The sequence below is a fragment of the Sminthopsis crassicaudata genome, chromosome 2 (assembly GCF_048593235.1).
Source record: "Sminthopsis crassicaudata isolate SCR6 chromosome 2, ASM4859323v1, whole genome shotgun sequence".
Classification (NCBI taxonomy): domain Eukaryota; kingdom Metazoa; phylum Chordata; class Mammalia; order Dasyuromorphia; family Dasyuridae; genus Sminthopsis; species Sminthopsis crassicaudata.
This window is the reverse complement of record NC_133618.1, coordinates 177183217-177204038: the sequence shown is the minus strand read 5'-3', so window position 1 is coordinate 177204038 and position 20822 is coordinate 177183217. Positions and strand designations below refer to the sequence as shown.

Here is a 20822-nt window from a genome sequence, read left to right as displayed (position 1 = left end):
AAGCTTTGGTCAAATGATTCGCACTAGCCAAATTCATAAGAGATTGACAAATCAGTATGTCAATTTATTAATTGGTACTGAGGAATCTTTGTAGTCTATGAGGCTATTTATGCTTGTTAATCTACATATCCTCTTTCTAATAATCAGGAGAATCCAAAGGTTACTTGGTGAATATAAGATTCTTATCAAAGGGAGTTGAATGATCTTAAGGCAAAAATGTACTTACCACAGGAGCAGAGTGACTCCATGGGTACTGTATTTAAGATAATAAAAATTAATGATTACACAACAAGGACATTCTGAGGGTTTAGCACCAGGCATGATCAGGGGGCAGATTTTAGCTAGCAGATCCCTAGGTAAGCAGTTCCCCTCTCCCTCTTTCCTCAATGTGTCACTCACACACACACACACACACACACACACACACACACACACATTTTTTAAGTGAATATAAAGAATTTCAAAATTAAGGTTTCTCATTAGTGGAGAGAATGACTATTAGAAGCTGTGTGTGAACATGAGGAGAACGTAACAAGAGCTTGCATATCCTTTCTCCAAGCAAGAGACAAGAAGCTTTTCAAGTCTTGTCATCTCTGTCCTCAAGAAAAACTTATGAAGCTTTAAGTTATCTTTTTTTCTTTCCCACCAATGAGAATAGTATGTAGGGGGCAGCTAGGTGGCACAATGGATAGAGCACCAGCTTTGAATTCAGGAGGACCCGAGTTCAAATCTGGTCTCAGACACTTATTTCCTAGCTGTGTGACCCTGGGCCAGTGACTTAACTCCAGCCTCAGAGGGGAGGGGAAAAAAATACAAAGAGAATAGTATGTAAATATGACAGGGTTAAACGAGAGGAGAGGGAGAGGGAGAGGGAGAGGGAGAGGGAGAGGGAGAGATATGAAAAAGCTCCTAAGATCTTATTCTTGCATTCTTGTCTTATTTTCTCACTTATCATTTTACTGTAGTCCTCCTTCTTAACATTAGCAAGTAATTCCTTTCTCTTAAAAATAGATTTCAGGGTACCTGTGAGGGTACACAAAGGGAAATATTTGCATCTCTAATTTCCCTAATTTCTAACTGAAATGTAACATTTCTTTCATTTACAAATGTATATAATAATTCTGGGAAAGAGTCTATAAGGCTTCACTTGACTGCCAAAGTAGTCCATGACTAAAAAAAGTTAAAAAGCCCTATCTTAAACATTAAGTGAGGTAAACTAAAAAGTAGTCACTGCCCCCAGGATAGATAGGGTAAGGTTGCCTCTGAGGTCTTGGGCTCTAGATAAAGGTTTGAAAATCACTATACTGAGAATGCACTATATTGAGAATGTACTTCCACTTACACAAGACAAATAGGATACACTGCTGATGAATACACACTCAAAGCTGAGAGTTCTCAAAGCCATAATTGTCTGGGTGTGGCTAGAAAGACTAGTTCCTACGAACAAGCCTTTCCACAGGATACATAGATGAAGATTCTGCTTTGATTTTTCTACTGGAATGGCTTCTTGCAGAGCTAGTTGTGATTTGCAGACTGACTATTAGACTTGTGATCAGCTTCACTCATGGAAGGGCAAAGGGAGCTGGAAGGAAAGCAAACAATTTCTTTTAAGCAACATCTGTAGTGAAGGAAGCACAGTTAAATATTACGGAAAGAACTATATAGCAACGTATGGGGCTTAGTTTGTAGCCCAAAACATACTTGCAGAACTGTTCCTCTATCACTTAAAGTCTCTCTTTAGCAAATAGGTGTCAAAAATATAGTTTCAATATAACAGAAGAAAACTAGAGCAGAGACAGGAAATTTGAATACATTGCAAAGTTTATCTCTTAAGAGTCAGCATGTCATACTAAAAAGTAGCACATCGCATAACAGATCATCCTGACACAAGGAAACTATCTGTTTACTAGCTCTGTGACTTTTCTACAAATTATTTAAGTTCTTTCAATCTATAAAATGGGAATAATAATACATTACTTATTTTATAGGTAATTTACTGTGAAAAGTTTTTTCTTCTCAAGATCACCAAATTACTTAACTCATATGTGTACAAACTTTTGTACAGACCTTTGATGTTAAGAAATGCAGTACTACCCCCATTTTATAAAGAAACTGAGAAGTCCTTTGAACTAAATGATCTATAAAATTCCTAAAGTACAGTAAAAATAGCTGCTATCAATATAAAGTGACCAGAATCAAATAGGATGTAAAACACAAACATAACACACATAAGGACCCCTGATCTTTACTCTTTTCCTTACATTAACAAATTATCCATCTCTCTCTAGTTCTTCAAGCTGAGTATACTGAAACTATTATAATCAATCAACCAATTTCAATCAATAAGTATTTATTAGGCACCCATTATAGGCCAGGCATTGTACTAAGTGCTTGGGATACAAAAGAGACAAAATACAGTCCCTACCCTCAAGGAGCTTACAATCTAATGAAGGAGACAACATGCAAACAAATATACATAAACAAGTTATATACAGGATAAATAGGAAATAATTAACAAGAGAAAACACTAGAATTAAAAAGGGTTGGGAAAAGCTCCTCATAAACAATAAAATTTAAGGGGAAATTAAAGGAAGCATGGAAGTTGATAGGAAGCGTTAAGGAGAGAAAGAGAATTCCAGACATGGAGAACAGATGAAAAAAAAAAAAAAAAAAGCTGGGAGTTGAGAGATGGATTTTTTTTTTCAGGAACAAGACAGTGTCACTGAATTGAAAAGCACACAAAAAAGATAAAGGCATAAGAAGACTGGAAAGGTAGAAAGGGGCTACATTATGAAGAGCTTTGAATGCCAAACACAGCATTTTGTATTTGATTTTAGAAGTGATGAGAAGCCATTGGAGTTTATTAAGTGGGGGGAAGGGGGGTGACATGGACAGAACTGCATGTTAGTAAAATCTCTTCAAAGGCTGGAGGACGAACAGGAGTGAAGAGAGACCTAAGGCTGGCAAGACCATCAGCAAGTTATTGCAATAGTCCCAGCATGAAATGATGAGGGTTGTGCTGAAGAGATAGTAAGTAGTCTCAGAGAGAGAAGGGAACATATTTCAGAGATGTTGCAAAGGTGAAATTGACAGACCTTGGCAAGAGCTTAGATGTGAGGAATGAGAGAAGAGTTGAGGATCACTCCTAGGTTGTACACCTGAGGGACCAGGAGAATGGAGCCGCCCTCATATCAGTGGAGACAGAAGACACTTTTTGGGAAGGGTGTAGAAGGAAAGAATGAATTCTGCTTTTGTCATGTTGAGTTTAAGATGTCTACTGGACATCCAGTTTGAAATGCTGGAAAATCACTGTAAATACAATGTGTTGGAGGTCAATGGAGAGTTTGGGGAGAGGATAGGTAGATTTGAAAATCATCAATATAGAGATGATAATTAAAACCAAGGGAGTTGATAAGATCAACATGAGGAAAGCATAATATCAAAAACAAAATATCAAAGTGTTAAAGTATTAAAGTTAACATCAGTGTTAAAAGGCTGCAGAGAAATCAAGGAGAGTGAGAGTTGAGAGAGACCACTTTGGAGAGAGTTTCAGTGGAAAGATAAAGCCAGAAGTCAAATGTAAGGGGTTTAAAAGAGTGAGAAGAAAGAAAGTAGAGGCATTTCTCGTAGATAGTCTTTTCAAGGAGTTTAGCTAGAAGAGATGTGGGATGACAGTTGCCTGTGAGGCGAAGTTCAAGTGGGGCTTTTTGTTTGTCTTTTCAGAATAGAGGAGACATGAACATGTTCATAGTCAACTGGGAATGAGCCAGTAGAAAAGGAAACATTGAAAATAAGTGAAAAAATAGAGAGGATAGAGGGATAAATCTGTTAGAAGAGAGGATGAAGTGGGACTACTTGTGTAAGTAGAGGGGTTTGCCTTGGTAGCAAGACTACCATATCATGAGACAGGGGTAAAAAGGATAGTGGCAGAAATTATTTGAGTGATAGGAGATCACAGAGAATGTTCTTAATTTTTGTTTTCTGTAAATCACGAAGGAAAGATGTCAGCTGAGAGAGTGGGGGGGAGGGGGGAGAGTGTTAAGGTTAGAGGAGAGATAAAGAGCTATTATGGAGAATGGCATAATGAGTTGATAAGGGAAGTACTACAGAATTGCATAAAAGAAATGAGGGCCCTGTTGACATTGTATTACATACATGTATAGCAGACTCAAAACAGTTGCATTATTTTCTTTCTTCATTCCTCAGTATATGTGTGGGAGCACAAACAGTGAATGGTAGGAGTGGTTCAAAGACTAGAGCTTGGGGGTGGGCCCATAATCAGCAATATGTTAAAAGGAATAGGCATTTAAGAGAAGAGGATAGTATAGAGTTGAATTGTTTCACCAAGGACTCAGGATAGGGAGAAGAGGAGAGAATGGTTAATACAGGAGAGATGACTAGGAGAGAACTGAGGGGACAAGAAATTGGAGGTCATGGTACAAATGAAGAATAGAACTTTATAAAGGGAAGCAAAGGGAAAGGTGAAAAGCCTATAGATTATGGTGAAACAAGGGGATTTCAGGATTCTTGAATACAGAGATGTACCTTTGTAGGTGATGGCAAGATCATGAATATGACTGTATGTCTTTGTGTGTGTGTATGTGTGTTGTGTGTGTGTGTATGCTCTGTGCACAAGCATGCACATCTGAAACTGAGTGGAAAAATAGTTCATGAAAACTGAGGTTAAAGAACTGAATGGCTAAAATGTAATAGCCTTAGGTGATATGTTGTAAGGTGATATGTATGTTGAAATCTCCTGGTATGAGGGCAGGAGTTGGGGAGGAAAGAAAAATTGAGTCATGTACCAACTTACTGAGGAAGGAAAGAGAATGATCTAAAGATAAAGATACTAAGATTCTGATTGAATGGTAGATATGAGTAACATGAACTCAAAGGAGAAAGATTATTGAATAATAGAGGTAAGGGGAGAATTTAGAAGTTACATTAAGAATAAGGAATATTCCTACTCCCTTCCTTTGATCAGTGAACTGAGAATAAGTGAAGTTGCACCAAGGATTTCTGGGAAGGCTGTGTAATCTAGAGGGAATCAGGTTTCAATAATAGCTACTAGAAGAAAAGGGAAATTTGTTGACTGCAACAGGTATTCCAGAGAGCACAGTAGAAAGACCTGGTTATATTTATTTGAAACTTTGGTTGAGGAGGAGAGGGAATAAGTAATCAAATAACAGAGGGTGAGGAATAGGGTTTAGATGATGATCTAGATGAGGCTGGAGACAAGTGCAGCATGAGATGGAAGAGATATCATTAGATGGTTGGATGGGAGGTCCTGCTTCACTACTTGTCTTCCCTTTCTCAAATGGTTAGAGATTAGGCTATAAAAGCATGCAATAGGAGATAGAACCTTCCCAGGAGGAGAAAGAAGTTCTATTTCCCACCAACTTTTCTCTCTTTGTTCCTCCAAAGGGCAAATGCAGCAGGAGATGGAAGGTAGGAAATCAAAGTGTATGTTGCGCCTCATTGCATTGGAGATTCTTCACATCCCAGCTGGGAGTCTGGGCTGGCAGAGGACATGGAAACTGCCTTTTGTGCTGGGATAGATGGAAGTTTGGAGCAGGGAAAAATCCTTTGGGGCAGATGAAAAATGCCTAGTTTGGTCCCTTGCCACCTTTCCTCCGGGGAATACACCGTTTCCAGCAGGAGTTGGAAGGCATAAAATGTACCATGACCATCACAGATTTGCTGTGATGTCAGAATTTATTAACTTCTCTCTAAATTCTTTTTATGCTACCTGTCTGTATATATCCCCTCTCAAATTGGGAATTCCTAGAATATGTACCCCAGATTTAACATATTCTTTATGCCTATATTCACTCAAAAGATGCAAGCCCACAAATCTCATTGTGTTTACTTTTTCCTTGGTCAATCAGATAATTCAATCAGTTCAAAGCAAAGAAAATGAAAGAAATGTCAGAGTAAGATTTTCAATAGAATATTGCCACATAGCTCATAACCACAAGGTATGCATGCCATCAGTGGGAGAAGAATCATGTATACAAATCTTTCATGAGGCAACAACACCCATGCTTCAAGGCCTGTGACATCTTCTAGTGAACCCCAAATGTTTTCTGGCAATGTCACTGAGCTGCTCTCACCCATGATATCTTCTGGTGATATCATTTCACTGCTTTCTCCAAGAGTGTTCCTTGCTGTAAAAGGTCTCTGTTGGATATGTTGCTCCACTGGGCTTATGGGCTCACTATCTGCTCTTCATTTGACATGTTGCTCTGTTGCACTTGTTTTTACTGGCATGTTCATCTCTTCAGAATCTTACAACCTGAATTAGAAAAAAAAAAAGTAAAAATAAATAAGCTAACTAAAAGAGAGACAAATGCAGGGGGAAATGTGTCAGTCCTGGCATTGGAAGGATCTCATTGCTCTGGAGCTAAGGACTTCTGGTGCTGCCACTCTCACTGGAACGACTGCTTCACAGAATCACCCCAAATCCTGACAAGCTTTCATAGTTTATCTCTCAACACTGGCTCCTAATCTCTATAAGCTGTCTCTCTACCTCCAATGGCTTTTTCTGACATTCTACTGGTTTTCCTTCTGCCTTCCTTCTGTCACCTTGTTCTCCAAAGTAAAGCAACCAAAGAACAACTGAATCCTGTGGAATTTTGGGTAAGCTGCTGGACTGAAGACAGCTTCCTAATTCCCACTCCATGTCTAAGCCTGGCTCAATTATATAATGGTCATGTGAAAAGATTTAACTTCTCTCTGGAAATTTTTCTGATTTTACCATTTGTCTTTCCTAGGCAATAAAATTAATCTGTTTACCCAGTATTACTGGAATATCCTAGCATTCAAGATGCTATATGTAGATATACATATACATATATATATATATATATATATATATATATATATATATATATATATATATATATATATATATATATATATATATACACACACTCACACACACACACACACATATATATGTCTGTGCATGTGTGTATGTATATGTACCCACACATATACACACACATACATAAATAGTCATGTACTAAGTTCATTCTTCTCTTCAACAGTTTGGAAGCTTTCATTCCCACTAAAGAATAGTAGTATGGTTTAAGGGTCATACTTAAAAGTTCCAACATCTTGTAATTTGACTGTTTTCAGAGATGAGGCATCTGAAGAAAGTTGCTTGTCTCTGTTCTCCAGGACCTACACACACACACACACACACACACACAAAAAAAAAAAAAAAAAAAAAAAAATATCAAAATGTTTTGTTATTGTTATCGGCATTTTTTGCATACAGAAAAATTCACTTTATAGTATCGCTACTTAATCTTTTTCCTTCTTTAGCTAGTCAGTATAAACTGAGGGCATTGCTTGCATTGTTAACCTAGATCTCAGTGTATTCTTCGTTGTGATTATTTTGATAACTTCTAATTGCTTGGTCACAGCTCCCCAGATTTCAAGGATAACCTCCAAAGCTAGTCTAAGTTTCGTTTTGTTTTGTTTTAAACTCCAAATCCCAGCCTGAGATTCTCCTTGATGATAGAAGAATAAATATTTGTGTAGGGGGGAAAAGGCAAGCAGGAAGATAATTAACACAATGGGATCCAGAGTATATGATTATGACTCATTAACCTTACTTCCCCCAGAAACTGGCTTTTAATGCTTTTCTATGGATAAACAGTCTTTCACAGGAATATCCCTTTTATGTTTTTGTGATTGCTTTCTCATCACCATTTGAATTGGTCAGCCTTCAAATGAGTGACAAAGACATTCTCTCACTTGCTTTCAAGTCTCTTCCATTAAAAACAAAGCCTGGCAATTCCAACAGACTTGTGATGGAGAGAGCCATCTGCATCCAGAAAAGAGGACTGTTGGGGCTGAATGTGAATCACAACATAATATTTTCACCTTTTTTGTTGTTTTTTGTTTTCTTTCTCATTTTTTCCCTTTTTGATCTCATTTTACAAGTGCAGCATGATAAAAGAATTGCCCATATTTAACCTATATTGGATTACTTGTTGTCTAGGGGAGAGAGTAGGGAAAAAAAATTGGAACACAAGGTTTTCCAAGGGTGAATGATGAAAACTACCTTTGCATATATTATGAAAATAAAAAGTGATTATTTTAACAAAAACAAAAAAACAAAGCCTGGCCATTGAGCACAGGAGGTGCAGGAGGCTCCAGCAGTCTTAGAAAAAGGCCAATCCTCCAGTTCTATCTCCTGGGCCACACTTCAAAGGAGACATTGGCCCCAGTCCGGCAGCCTTGGGCAAGACCACAAGGAAGGTTAGCCGAGAAAGCTTTCATTAACACCAAGAAGGACTGGCTGAAGGAAAAAGAATGGCCTTGAAGTTAGATTTAGCTTAAAAAAAAAAAAAAAAAAACTAGTACTCTTTTAGCTGCAAGAGAACAGGGAACTTGGGTTCAGATCCATGGTCAAGAGGAGATTTAGTGCTTTGGCTGCAGGAGATCAAGGGTCCTTCCTAGATGAAGAACTAAATCCAGATGAGGAAAATATGGCCACACCTCTCCCTGGACCATACTATTTTAGAATCACCAAAAATTTACAGGGCCTCCAAACTAACTCTAAAAACAAAAGCACAAAAAAAGTCTGAAACTTGGAACCCAAGGTGAGATAAGCCCAACTTTAATAAACTCTAAGAAATAGGCTAGAAAACTCAGCAAAGAACAAAAAAAAACCTTGACCATACAAAGCTATTACAATGGCAAAGAAGACCAAGACCAAACTCAGACGACAATAATGTGAAAAGAGATACAAGCCAAGCCTCAAAAGAAAAGATTAATTAGAATCATGTCCAACAAAAATTCCTGAAAGCATTAAAGGATTAAGAATAACAAAGGAAAATGAGAGTGATACAAGAAAATTAAGGAGAATAAACAAAAATTTGGTAAAGGAGGTTAAAAAATGCTAAAGAAAATTGAATATAATCCTCCAGGAAGAAAAAAAGTAATTAATGAAGACGAGGCATTTCAATTATTCCTAAAATTGTATACTTGTAGAAAGACTACTTTCTTATGAATGGCCTAAGTGATTTTCATTTTATGGAATAATCTGTTTCTTGTGACTTGACAAAGAGTTTCCCATGACTCCTCTGGTGTGGCTCAGATTGGTTCCTATACCAAAGGTGTGAGTAATGTTGTCACGTGTTACATGGCTCACTAAAGAGCAATTCTTCAGAAATGAAAGGTTGGTCAATTTCTCCAGAAGCACCTATCACAGGTAATTTAGCATTATTCTGTTCCAAGGCACTGAGGCTGTAATGGGGGCAAAGGATGATAACACATGGGTCTACTGTACATGGGAGAGTGGCCTGTGACTTTCATTAAAATTAAAGTCATTAAAATTGAACCAGTTAGGAACATTCTATTGGGTCCTTGAAGATCTACAGTTTTTTGTTTTTATCATATGCTGATTCATTTTCCTTTGTCTTTCAATATTTATTTATAGATGTCTAGACTAATCTGTAAGTCATATTTACTTCTGTTATTTTAATTTCTTCACTGCTAATTTATCTGCTAAAGGTCTCTAATTGAATTTTCTTCTGAGATTTTTAGCAATTTGTCTTTTTTTTTTCTTTTCTTCTTATAGTTTACTTTATGACTCCTTTCCCTGTGAGTCTGATTGCTTTGGGGGTGGACCTCAAAGCCATCTCAGCCTTCTTCCATGCTGGGAAAATTCACTATTCACCAATTAGACTCTCCCTTAGGCTTATGTCCTGTTCCATTCCTTCTTTACCTTAGTTCTCTTAAGCTCTATTGTGGCACAAAGTATTTTTTCGATTTCTGTGGCCCTGGGAAGAGGAAGATATGTAGACTTGAATTCTATTTCAAAACTGTGGGTTAGATTATACACTACTGCAACAGGAACATAGTAGTGGGGAAAGAGGTGGTGAATTAAAATATTAATGGCTGATGAGTTTTCTTTGTGCCAGTTCACTGAAATCTGGAATTTAGAAAGCTGGGAGCATTATGGTGGGGAAAAGATAATGAGCTTTGGGGTTTGGTTTGTTGGGGTTTTTTTTTGACATGTGAATATATATGATGCCTTCTTTAGTCTTGTGGTTTGAAATATATAAATTAATCATGAGAAACTAGAGCTTAGGCAAAAGACAATAACCTCTGTGATTCTATCACTCTATAATTTTGATTACTCAAATTATTAATATAAAATTTAGAAAAAACCATCCAGTAGAATTCCTTCATTTTGCAGATAAATAAACTGAGGCTGAAAGAGATAAAGTGACTTTCTCAAGGTCAGATATTATATCAATTGCGAAGTTAAGTGGCAAAACTGGGATTTCAGCTATTGTCCCCTGATTCCAAAGCTAGTACTCTTTTAACTGTTTAGCATTATCTCTATGCAACAATGAAATAGGATTTTAAAGTAGAATAAAATATAAAATTAGCCAAAATAAAAGATAAGCATATTGGAGATTGTACTAGGTTGAGTCTTAGAAATAACAAAAATATGTGTAAAAGATGACAATGACCCTGGGAGCCAAAAGTATGGAGTATGGACAGCAACTCAGCTGAACTCTCCCAATATTCTCCTTCAAACAACTTTAAAATTCTATAAAATAAATTTTATAATAGTGCCAACAAAAGATCAGAATGAAACATTTTTCCTATTTATGACAACTTAAAAGGTCAATAAAAGAGGCCCATGAGAGGTAGCAGTCAGCATACTTTGCAGTAGGCCTTGGAGGCAGCTATATAACAAGAGTAGAAGCAGCAGCGGTTTCAGGAGCTCTCAGTTTAGAGACAATAAGGAGGTTGGACACTATTCAGAAAAAGATTACAGAGGACCCTTTTCTAGTGTAGGGGGTGCTAACTGGCAACTCTTTTGCCTGTATGTAGTCCTGGGTCACAGTTTCAGGGAAGGGAGTAGTGTTTGTGGTCAGTTACAAAAGAGCAAGGGCCTTGGTTGCATTTCCAAGACAAGAAGGACGACTAGCTCTTTTAGCTGCAAGAGAACAGGGAACTTGGGTTCAGATCCATGGTCAAGAGGAGATCTAGTGCTTTGGCTGCAGGAGATCAGGGGTCCTTCCTAGATGAAGAACTAAGTCCAGTTGAGGAAAATATGGCCACACCTCTCCCTGGACCATACTATTTTAGAATCACCAAAAATTTACAGGGCCTTCAAACTAACTCTAAAAACAGAAGCACAAAAAAAAGTCTGAAACTTGGAACCCAAGGTGAGATAAGCCCAACTTTAATAAAACTCTAAGAAATAGGCTAGAAAACTCAGCAAAGAACAAAAAAAAAACCTTGACCATACAAAGCTATTATAATGGCAAAGAAGACCAAGACCAAACTCAGACGACAATAATGTGAAGAGATACAAGCCAAGCCTCAAAAGAAAAGATTAATTAGAATCATGTCCAACAAAAATTCCTGAAAGCATTAAAGGATTAAGAATAACAAAGGAAAATGAGAGTGATACAAGAAAATTAAGGAGAATAAACAAAAAATTGGTAAGGGTGGTTTAAAAAAATGCTAAAGAAAACTGAATATAATCCTCCAGGAGGAAAAAAAGTAATTAATGAAGAAGAGGTATTTCAATTATTCCTAAAATTATATAAAAAGCTAGAGCTGAATATAAAACTTGACATTCAAACATGAGACTCAAAAGAAGCATAAAAAGGTAAACATGAAAGAGAAATCTAAGGAACTTAAAAAGGTTAAACTGTTTATATTTTTATATGGGAAGATGATATGTATAACTCCTAAGGATATTATCATTAGGGGCAATTTGGAATCTACATAGAGGCCACCAATATAAGTCAATTATGTATAATCTCAAAAAAAAATGCATGGATAATAAAGGAAGGGAGTTTTGTATAAAAAAAGGGAGACTGTATTAAGAAATTCAGTAATCAGAAGCAAAACACTTTTGAAGAGGAATAGGTAAAAAGAAATAGGGAGAAGGAGAAAGAAGAAAATAGACAGTTGATAATCATAATTGTTAATGTGAATGGGATCAACTCACCCATAAAATAGAAGAATAAACCAGGAACTGAAATCCAACAATATATTATTTAGAAGAGACATATTTGAAACAGAGACACTCAAAGAGTTTTTAAAAAGATGGAGGAGTCTAGAAGAATTTATTATGCTTCAGCTGAGATAAGGCAGGGATATCAATTATGATCTTAGACAAAGCAAAGTAAAAAACAGACCTAATTGAAAGAGATAATCAGGGAAACAACATTTTGCTAAAAGGTACCAAAGGCAAAGAATGCTTTACTAAACATACATACACATACATAAACATACAAACATACATATATAGTAAAATGGCAGAACATCCAAATTCTTAAAGGAAAAGTAAAGTTACAGGAAGAAGTAAATAATAAAACTTTACTAGAAGGGGACATCAACTTTACCCTCTCAGAACTATATAAATCTTACCAAAAAATAAATTAGAAACAAGTAGATGAAAAGAAATGTTTAAAAGTTAGGTATGATAGACTTCTGAAGAAAACTGAATATGAATATCAGAGTATATCCTTTTCTCAGCTGTATATGGCATAGTCACAAAAACTAACCATGTATTAAGGTACAAAAACTTCCCAAGTAAACACATAAAACCAGAAATACTAAATATACTCTTTTAAGACCATAATGCAATATCAATGCAATTCAATAAAGGGCCTCAGAAGCAAAAGATTAAAAATTAATTGGAAACAAAACAATCCAATCATAAAGAATAAGTAGATCAAGAAACAAATCATAGAAACAATTTCATTAAAGAGAATAACAATAATGAGACAACATTCCAAAATTTGTGGAATACAACCAAAGAATATTTAGGGGGAATTTTATATCTCTAAATGCTTACATCAACCAAAAAAAAGAAAAAAAAAAAAAAGAGCAGATCAATGAATTGGGTGTGCAATTAAAGAAAAACCAGAAAAAGACCAAATTAAAGATCCCCAATTAAATACTTAATATGGAAATCCTAGAAATCAAAGTACAGATTAATACCAGTGGAATTTTTTAAAAAACCATTACATTAATAAAAGTAGAAGCTGGTTTTCTGGGGGGAGGGAAAACACTAAAATAGGTAAACCATTGGTTAATTTGATTTAAAAAGAAAAGAAATTTCAATTACCAGTATCAAAAATGAAAAGGGTGAATGCATCACCAAAAAAGATGAAGTTAAAGTAATAGGAGTCATTTTGCCAAATTTTATGCCAATAAAACTGACAAAAAGTAAAATGCTTGAATATTTGCAAAAATATAACAACTTAACAGAAAAAATTAATATATTTAAATAGCCCTGTCTTAGAAAAAGAAACTGGACAAGCCATCAATGAACTCTCTAAGAAATGAATTTACTAAGGAATTCTGCCAAAATTTTAATTCCTATACCATGTCAACTGTTTGAAAAAATAGATAAAGAGGTAGTCAAATTAAATTTCTTTAATGAGACAAATAAAGCTTTGATACCTAAATCAGGAAAAATTAAAACAAAAAAAGAAAACTATAGACCAACTTCCTTAATGCAAAAATATTAAATAAAGCATTAGCAAGAAGATTACAGTAATATCATATACTATAACTAAGTAAAATTTATACCTGAAATCAAGGCTGGATAAATATTGATTATATCAATAAAAAAAATGAAAAAATCATACGAATAAATATATAAAAAATCTTCGACATAATACAATATCCCTATTGTATTAGAAATGCTCGCTATAGCAATAAGATAAGAAAAAAAAATCAAAAGAATAAGAATAGATTGACACATAGCTGTCTTTGAAGATGATATGATAGTATATTAGAGTAACAGTAATCAATTAAAAAGTTATTGAAATTAATAATTTCAGCAAAGTTGTAGAATATGAAATTGATATAAATCATCTGTATTTCTGTATGTTACCAACAAAATTTAGCAGGAGGAGATAGAGAAATTACATAAAATGATTGTAGACAATATAAATAATTGGGAGTCAACCTGGCAAGCCAAACCCAGGGAACAAAATTACAAAACACTTCACACAAATAAAGATATATCTAAGCAACTGAAGAAATATTGTTTCAGCATAGACTGAGCCAACATAATAAAAAGACAATCCTACTTAAGTTAATTTACCTATCCAGTGTCATACCAATCAAACTACTAACGATTTACTTATATAGGTAGAAAAAAAAATAGTACCAAAATTCATCTGGAAGAACAAAAGGTCAATAATATCAAGGGAATCAATGGGGGGGAAAAGTGACATAGCAGTAGCAGATCTCAAACTGTACCAAAGTGGTAATCATTAAAAACAGTCTGTTACTGACTAAAAGATACTGGCTATAAAAAATAGAGTGGTGGCTCAATAGAATAGACTTATACATAATAATAAATGACGATAGTAACTTAGTGTTTGATAACTCAAAGATTCAAGCTTTTGAGGCAAGACTCAGTATTTATCAAAAATTGCTGGAAAAATTTGAAAACAGTGTGGTAGGAAATAATTTAGACCAACATCTCATACCATATACCAAGATATGGTCAAAATATATAGATGAATTAGGTATAAAGAGTGACATCATAAATAAATTAGGGGAGTATGGAAAATTTTACCTGTCAGAACTATGGATAAGGAGAGAGGTTTATAACCAATGATAGAGAAGATCACAAAAGTATAATGGATAATTTCACTTACCTGAAATTTCAAAGTTTTTGCACAAATAAAACTAATATAGTCAAAATTTTAAAAATAGAAGGAAACGAGAGTGTGGAAAATTATATTAAATTTCTCTGATAAAAGCCTCATTTCTCAAATATATAGGGAAGTGAGCTAAATTTATTAGAATTATAGTCATTCTCCAATTGATAAATGCTCAAAGGATATGAACAGGTAGTTTTCAGAAGAATAGATTAAATCTACCTACAGCCATATGAGAAGATGATCCAAATCACTAACTGATTAGAGAAACACATTAAAATAACTCTGAGGTACCACTTCACACCTATCGGATTGATTAACATGACAAAAAAAAGTAAAGTTACAAATCCTGGAGGGGAGATGGAAAAATGGGAACACTAAGGCACTATTGGTAGAGTGGTGAGCTACTCCATTCTAGAGAATAATTTGTAACTATATCCAAAGGCCTGTAAAACCACACATAACCTTTGATTCAGCAACACCATTGTTACTTTAAATCCCAAAAATATCAAACAATAAGGAAGAGAACATATATGTGCAAAAATATAGCACCCTTTTTTTGTGATGCCAAAGACCTGGAAATTGGAGGAAATCAATTGGAGAATACTTGAAGGAGTTGTAGAGTATGACTGTGATGAAATACCATTGTGCTCTAAGAAATTATGAGGGGAGTGGTTTCAGAAAAATCTATATGAAATGATGTGAAGTGAGCAGAATCAGAATATTTTACATAGGAAGAGCAGTATTATAAGTATGATCAACTATGAGAAACTTAGTTACAATGATGAATATGATTCAGCATAAATCCAAAGGACTTATGAGAAAAATACTATCTAGCTCTAGAGAAAACTGACAAACTTTGAATTCAGTCTGAATACTTTTTTCACTTTATTTTCCCTGCTTCTTCTTGTTATTGCAACACAGCTAATCTAAAATGTTTTGATAGATTTCAAATGTGTAACATATCACATTGCTTGTTTTTGCAATGAGAGAAAAGTTTGAGAGAGGGAATTTAGAAATATTTTTAAAAGGCTATTCCAATTGTCTGGTGAGAAGTAATAAAGAAGGTAGGTTGTAGTAGTAGGTGCAAAACATGTTATAATTGAAAAGAAAAGACTTGGCAATTGGTTAGATTTGGGATGTGAATAAGAGGGCAGAGAGGAAAATGACTAAAAATTCTGGGGCCTCCAACCTAAATAGGGACATTAGGAGAAAGGGCAGATTTTTTGGGAAAAGATAGTTCGTTTAGTGAGGTATAGGAATAGATTACATCAGGCTTCATACTTCAAAAAGAGGGCTCACTAACACTAACATGTAAAAACATTAAATTTTTACATTAGGTTTAGAAGGGCTAACAATGGCATTCATTAAATTGGTCAACTAGAACAATGCTATTTCCCCTTGCATTTTTTTTTTTTCTGGCTAGTCTCTAATTATCCTCCTTCCTAACTCTCCTCAACAGCTTTTCATGATCAGGAAAGAAACATTGTGATTTTCTTTGTTGAATATACAACAGGCAGACAGCCAGGAGATATCAGCAGCTTTTCAGTGGACAAGCCAGGAACTAGATGGACAGTGCTCAGTGTATAAATGACAGTCTCAGTAGTAACAGAAGCAAGAATGCCAACATCAGATCAGCTGTCAGAGGATCTGTCACACCTTCTTCTGAGAGACGTGTTTTACTTTTTAAATGTAGACTACTCTCCATGAAATTCCACAATGGTAATTTAATAAGCAAAGTAGAAACTGAATCTGAAGAAGGGCAGAGGTAACATTATCACTCACTCATTGTTCCCCTACGAGAACATTTCTTTCTTTAATAATGTTTTATATGTTAAATAAGTAAACAGGCAGTAGAGAGTTCTGTGGTTATTAAAGGATTCATTTATACTTAGAAGTAACCTAATTATTCAACATTTCTCTTTATTTCAGAAACCAAGGAATAAATATGTAATTTTTTATGCACATAATGCTAGGCAGTGATACAGGGAGAAAGAAATAAGTGACTCTACCATATGGTGTTTAAAACAAAAAAGCTTGGAATATACATAACTATAGCACACAAAGCAGAGACAAAAGACTACAATTTCCAGGAGTCCTGGGTGCAGAATTCTACTGCTAATTAGGGGGAAAGACTTCATTTTCCAAGAGACTGTGCATTTACAGTAAAATGGTTAATTAGTAGGAAGACGTCTTGGAAGATGAGAAATTGAGGCTACTGCTAGAAGCCACATGAACATGTGGAAAGGAAAATGAGCCAGGAAGGAAATGATATCACTGGCCAAATGATTGATAATATCCTTGAAGAAAACAAATCAAATGCTAATTGGAAATAATAGTGATTCAGAACAAGAGATGAACTAAAGATACTGGTTGGAGCAATATCTGGCAATAATAAAGCTATGGGCTCTAAATACTAACCTCAGCTTCTACAGCAAAGAGAAACATGTCTCATGCCTTCATTTCAGAGTCTGGAAGGGCTCTGAACCCAAAATTCACAGGAAAAGGAAAGGAGCAAATATAAAATGTGAGTTGCAATTTGTTATTGTTGTTTCATTATTCTTTTTTCAGCAAATAAACGTTTTTGAGTTAGTGCTCTTTCTCACCATTATCCACTAGCATATCAAATTGCTGAATGCCTGAGTTAGCTTTAGAAGTTCCCAGTTTTCTAAAGGGGTGGGAACAAAAAACAGGTTAGCAGTTTAAATTACTATTGAAAAATTACCAAATTTGAATCCAAGTCTGTGAGGATCCAGATCCATTTAGGCCAAGGGCTAAATAACCCATATAAATTGCCAGTAATATAAAAGTAAAGATCTTTCTTTTCATTTTCAGAAGCCATCTTTTCCTACCCAGTTCAATGTTGATTGTTGTTATTCAGTCATTTTTCAGTCATGTTGGACTCTGTGACTCATTTGGTGTTTTCTTGGCAAAGAGACTAAAGGGGCTTGACCTCTCCTTCCCCAGCAAACAAGTTTAAGTGACTTGCTCAGGTCACACAACTAGTAAGTTTCTGAGGCCAGATTTGAACTCAGAAAGATGAGTCTTCCTGACTTCAGGCCCAGCACACTCTCCACTGTGTCACTTAACTGCTCACTTGCTTCAGTATCAAGTAACCCTGCTTTGGAAAGAATATTGAACTGAAGAGACTCTTAACTCATCAAATCCTTATACTTAAAGGCCTTAAAATATCTCAGTATCCAGGAGCGATTTTAGAGTAACTCCGTATCAGAAATACTTATAGCATCCCCTCAGTAAAGGTGTTGGAGTAGACTAGAGATGGATAGATTTGTATCAAGGTAGAAATGTCCAGTATACGCTGACTCAAGGACTAAAGGGGTTGTGACTATCTTTACCATCTCCCTCTCTGCCCATGTGGCATCAGGCATTATGCTATGAAGATGGAAGACCTTGACCTTTATATTAGGATTATGTGATCAGTTTAAGCCAAACAGAGCAAAATAGAGTTTTGTACCCAAAGTTGACAGAAATGGAAGCCAACACTTTTTTTTTATTTCCATCCTTTGCCTTTTATATGCCTGTTATCTTTCTAGGGTAATATAAGTCTATGCTTATTAAGACCCTGCTACTTGTTTTAAAAGAAACCAATCCCTAAAACCTTACTTATTAGCGATTTGTCCTCAGCATAGCAAACCTGCATCAAAAAAGGTGCTATGCTCTATAAACAAAACTGGAGCACAAAAGAAATGTGAAATGTGCAAATGTAGAGATATAATGTTCAAATGGACTATGTGTGTCCAACATGTAGCAGAATATTCTGAATTCATATTGCACTGATCAACTACAGGTGAATACAATGAACTTGGGACCCCAACAGAGTGATGTCACTAGTCCTTTTTGAAAACAAAGGATAATAAACAACTATGTGTGGAAGTCTGTAGTGAGTTATGTGCATGTGCATTTAGAGATTTAATGCCACTGAGAGAAGTGAATAAATGGGGTGGAGATATATATGTATGTATGAATCTAGGTATGTATGCATAAGAAAGAGGAAGACATCATTCAAATATGGCTCCAGACACTAGCTGTGTGATCCTGAAGAATTCAATTAGTCTCTGTCTGCTTCCTTCCTGTAAAATGGAGATTAATAATAGCACCTACCTCTAACAGTTTGCTGTGGTGATAAAATACTGGTCAAGTGTTTTTCATAGCTTTAAGAGTCATATAAATACTAACAATTGAGAAAAGAGAAAGGAGATAGAGACAGAAACAGTTATAACTTCTGACAACAGCATAGGGGTTTGTAGCTAGAAACAATATTTTATTGATTCATACCTTTATAATTCCCCAAAGCAGAAAAAGGACCAGTGAATCAGACCAAGAGTAACCAAGATGAAATTGTACTTGTCTAATGGTTTGTTGGGCAGAATATGAAGGGTGGAAGCTGTACAAATTACTGCCTGTTGATTCCCCCACTCTCACGTAGACAGAAGTCTGTTTTCCCATTTCTTTTCTTCAGGAGTGACTTTCTCTCTGACCATCACCTCGACCCCTGCCTCTAGAGGGATAGGTTTCCTTAAACACGCTGTAAAGAACAATGATTAAAGATGTATGAAGCAATTGACTTTCTCCAACAGAGAAAGCTATAGGCTCTGTTATGCCTAGTTTTCTAAGCACTCTTTCCATTGAACAATAATATTTACCTTTCTCTCAGATGAGAATGCCAATACTGCATATTAAAAAAAAAAAAAAAAAAAAAAAAAAAAAAAAAAAAAAAAAACAGTGGAAGGAGAGGGAATCTTCTAGGCTATATATAGATTTTTGAGCATTCGTTATCCTGATGTTTCAAAGAGTGTCCATTACAATCCCTTCAGTCTCTGATCTCAATGATCTACTATCCTATGCTTTTTCTGGCAGGAGAGAAGAGTAAATAACACTTTTTTCAAAAAGTCTAAATGGTTCACCTTGTTTGTCATGCATGAATAGGGACCTGAATGTTTCCTTCTGTGGATTCTGATATCATTCCTAAGAGATAGGTTTTGTAAAATTTTGTAAGATTTGGTTCATTAATTATTCTAGCTCTAAAGTTGTCCATTTAGTGACTATACATTGGCATTTCATATGAGATGGCTTACATTTTCAACTCGTTTCCCTGTACAAATTGTGACTGATTTTTACAGATGGAACTATAAAGGGTAATATAATGATTTTGAATGTAACAAAGAAAGAACTTACTAGTCTCTAAGGTCCCTTTGAACTCTCAAATTCTTTCTTTTTAGGTTTATTTTCAACATTAGGCATTTGTAGAGTACATAGTGGAGCAGCTAAGTGACCCAGTAGATAGAGTGCTGGGCCTGAAGTCAGGAACATTCATCCTCATGAATTCAAATCTGGTCTTGGATACTTACTAGCTGTGTGACCCTGGGCAAGTCATTTAACCTTGTTTGCTTCAGTTCCTCATTTGTAAAAATGAGCTGGAGAAGAAAATGGCAAACCATCCCAGAATCTTTGCCAAGAAAACCTCAAATGGGATCAAGAAAAGTTGAACACAACTTAGTGACATCAAATGATAAAGACAAGTAAGTGGCACAGTGGATAGAATACCAGGCCTCCAGTTCAAATCTAGCCACAGACACTTACTTGCTGTGTGACCCTGGGCAAGTCATTTAACACTGTTTGCTTATTTGCCTCAGTTTCCTCATATATAAAAATGAGCTGGAGAAGGAAACCACTCCAGTATCTTTGCTAAGAAAATCTCTAAAGGGATTTAAAAGAGTTGGAAATGACTGAAACAACTAAACAAAGGATAGGAACTTAGTAGTTTCAAAGCAATCATTTCATCAGTCAACCTGAAAAAGGGGATCAATTAATCAATGAAAAATCAAAAAGCATTTATGGAGCATTTACTATGTCCTAGGCACTGTTAAATGCTAGAAATTAATAAATGCTAGAAATTAAAAGAAAAAATAACCGTCCTTCAAGAAATTTATGTGGGGAAATATTACACATTCATCTATTTTCTGTCACTTTACATATATACACACACGTGTGTAGACACAATGTATGACTACATATAGTAATACATTTACATACACACACAAACACACATATCTGTGTATCTATCTAATCTATCTATCCATCCATCCATCCATCCACCTACCCATAAATTAGTAAATATAAGGTAAATAC

At 35.3% G+C, this 20822-nt stretch overlaps 1 protein-coding gene across 4 annotated transcripts in view; it reads right to left on the bottom strand.

The window, feature by feature from the left end:
- Positions 1-1302: 1302 nt before the first annotated feature.
- Positions 1303-20822, bottom strand: part of GPCPD1 (glycerophosphocholine phosphodiesterase 1) — a 102256-nt gene continuing 82736 nt past the window's right edge. The window contains exons 21-23 of one of the 4 annotated variants that reach the window (XR_012486093.1): positions 7103-7185; positions 6114-6295; positions 1303-1582 (exon numbers count right to left, since the gene is read on the bottom strand). Coding sequence is in view for 2 of the 4 variants with exons in the window: in XM_074287916.1 (XP_074144017.1) it covers positions 6289-6295; positions 7103-7185 (90 nt within the window). In the remaining 2 variants the exon portion in view is untranslated. Of the gene's footprint in view, positions 1583-5851; positions 6296-7102; positions 7186-18968; positions 19219-20822 lie in introns of those variants that run through there. The other 3 variants (XR_012486094.1, XM_074287916.1, XM_074287920.1) reach the window with 3 other exon arrangements.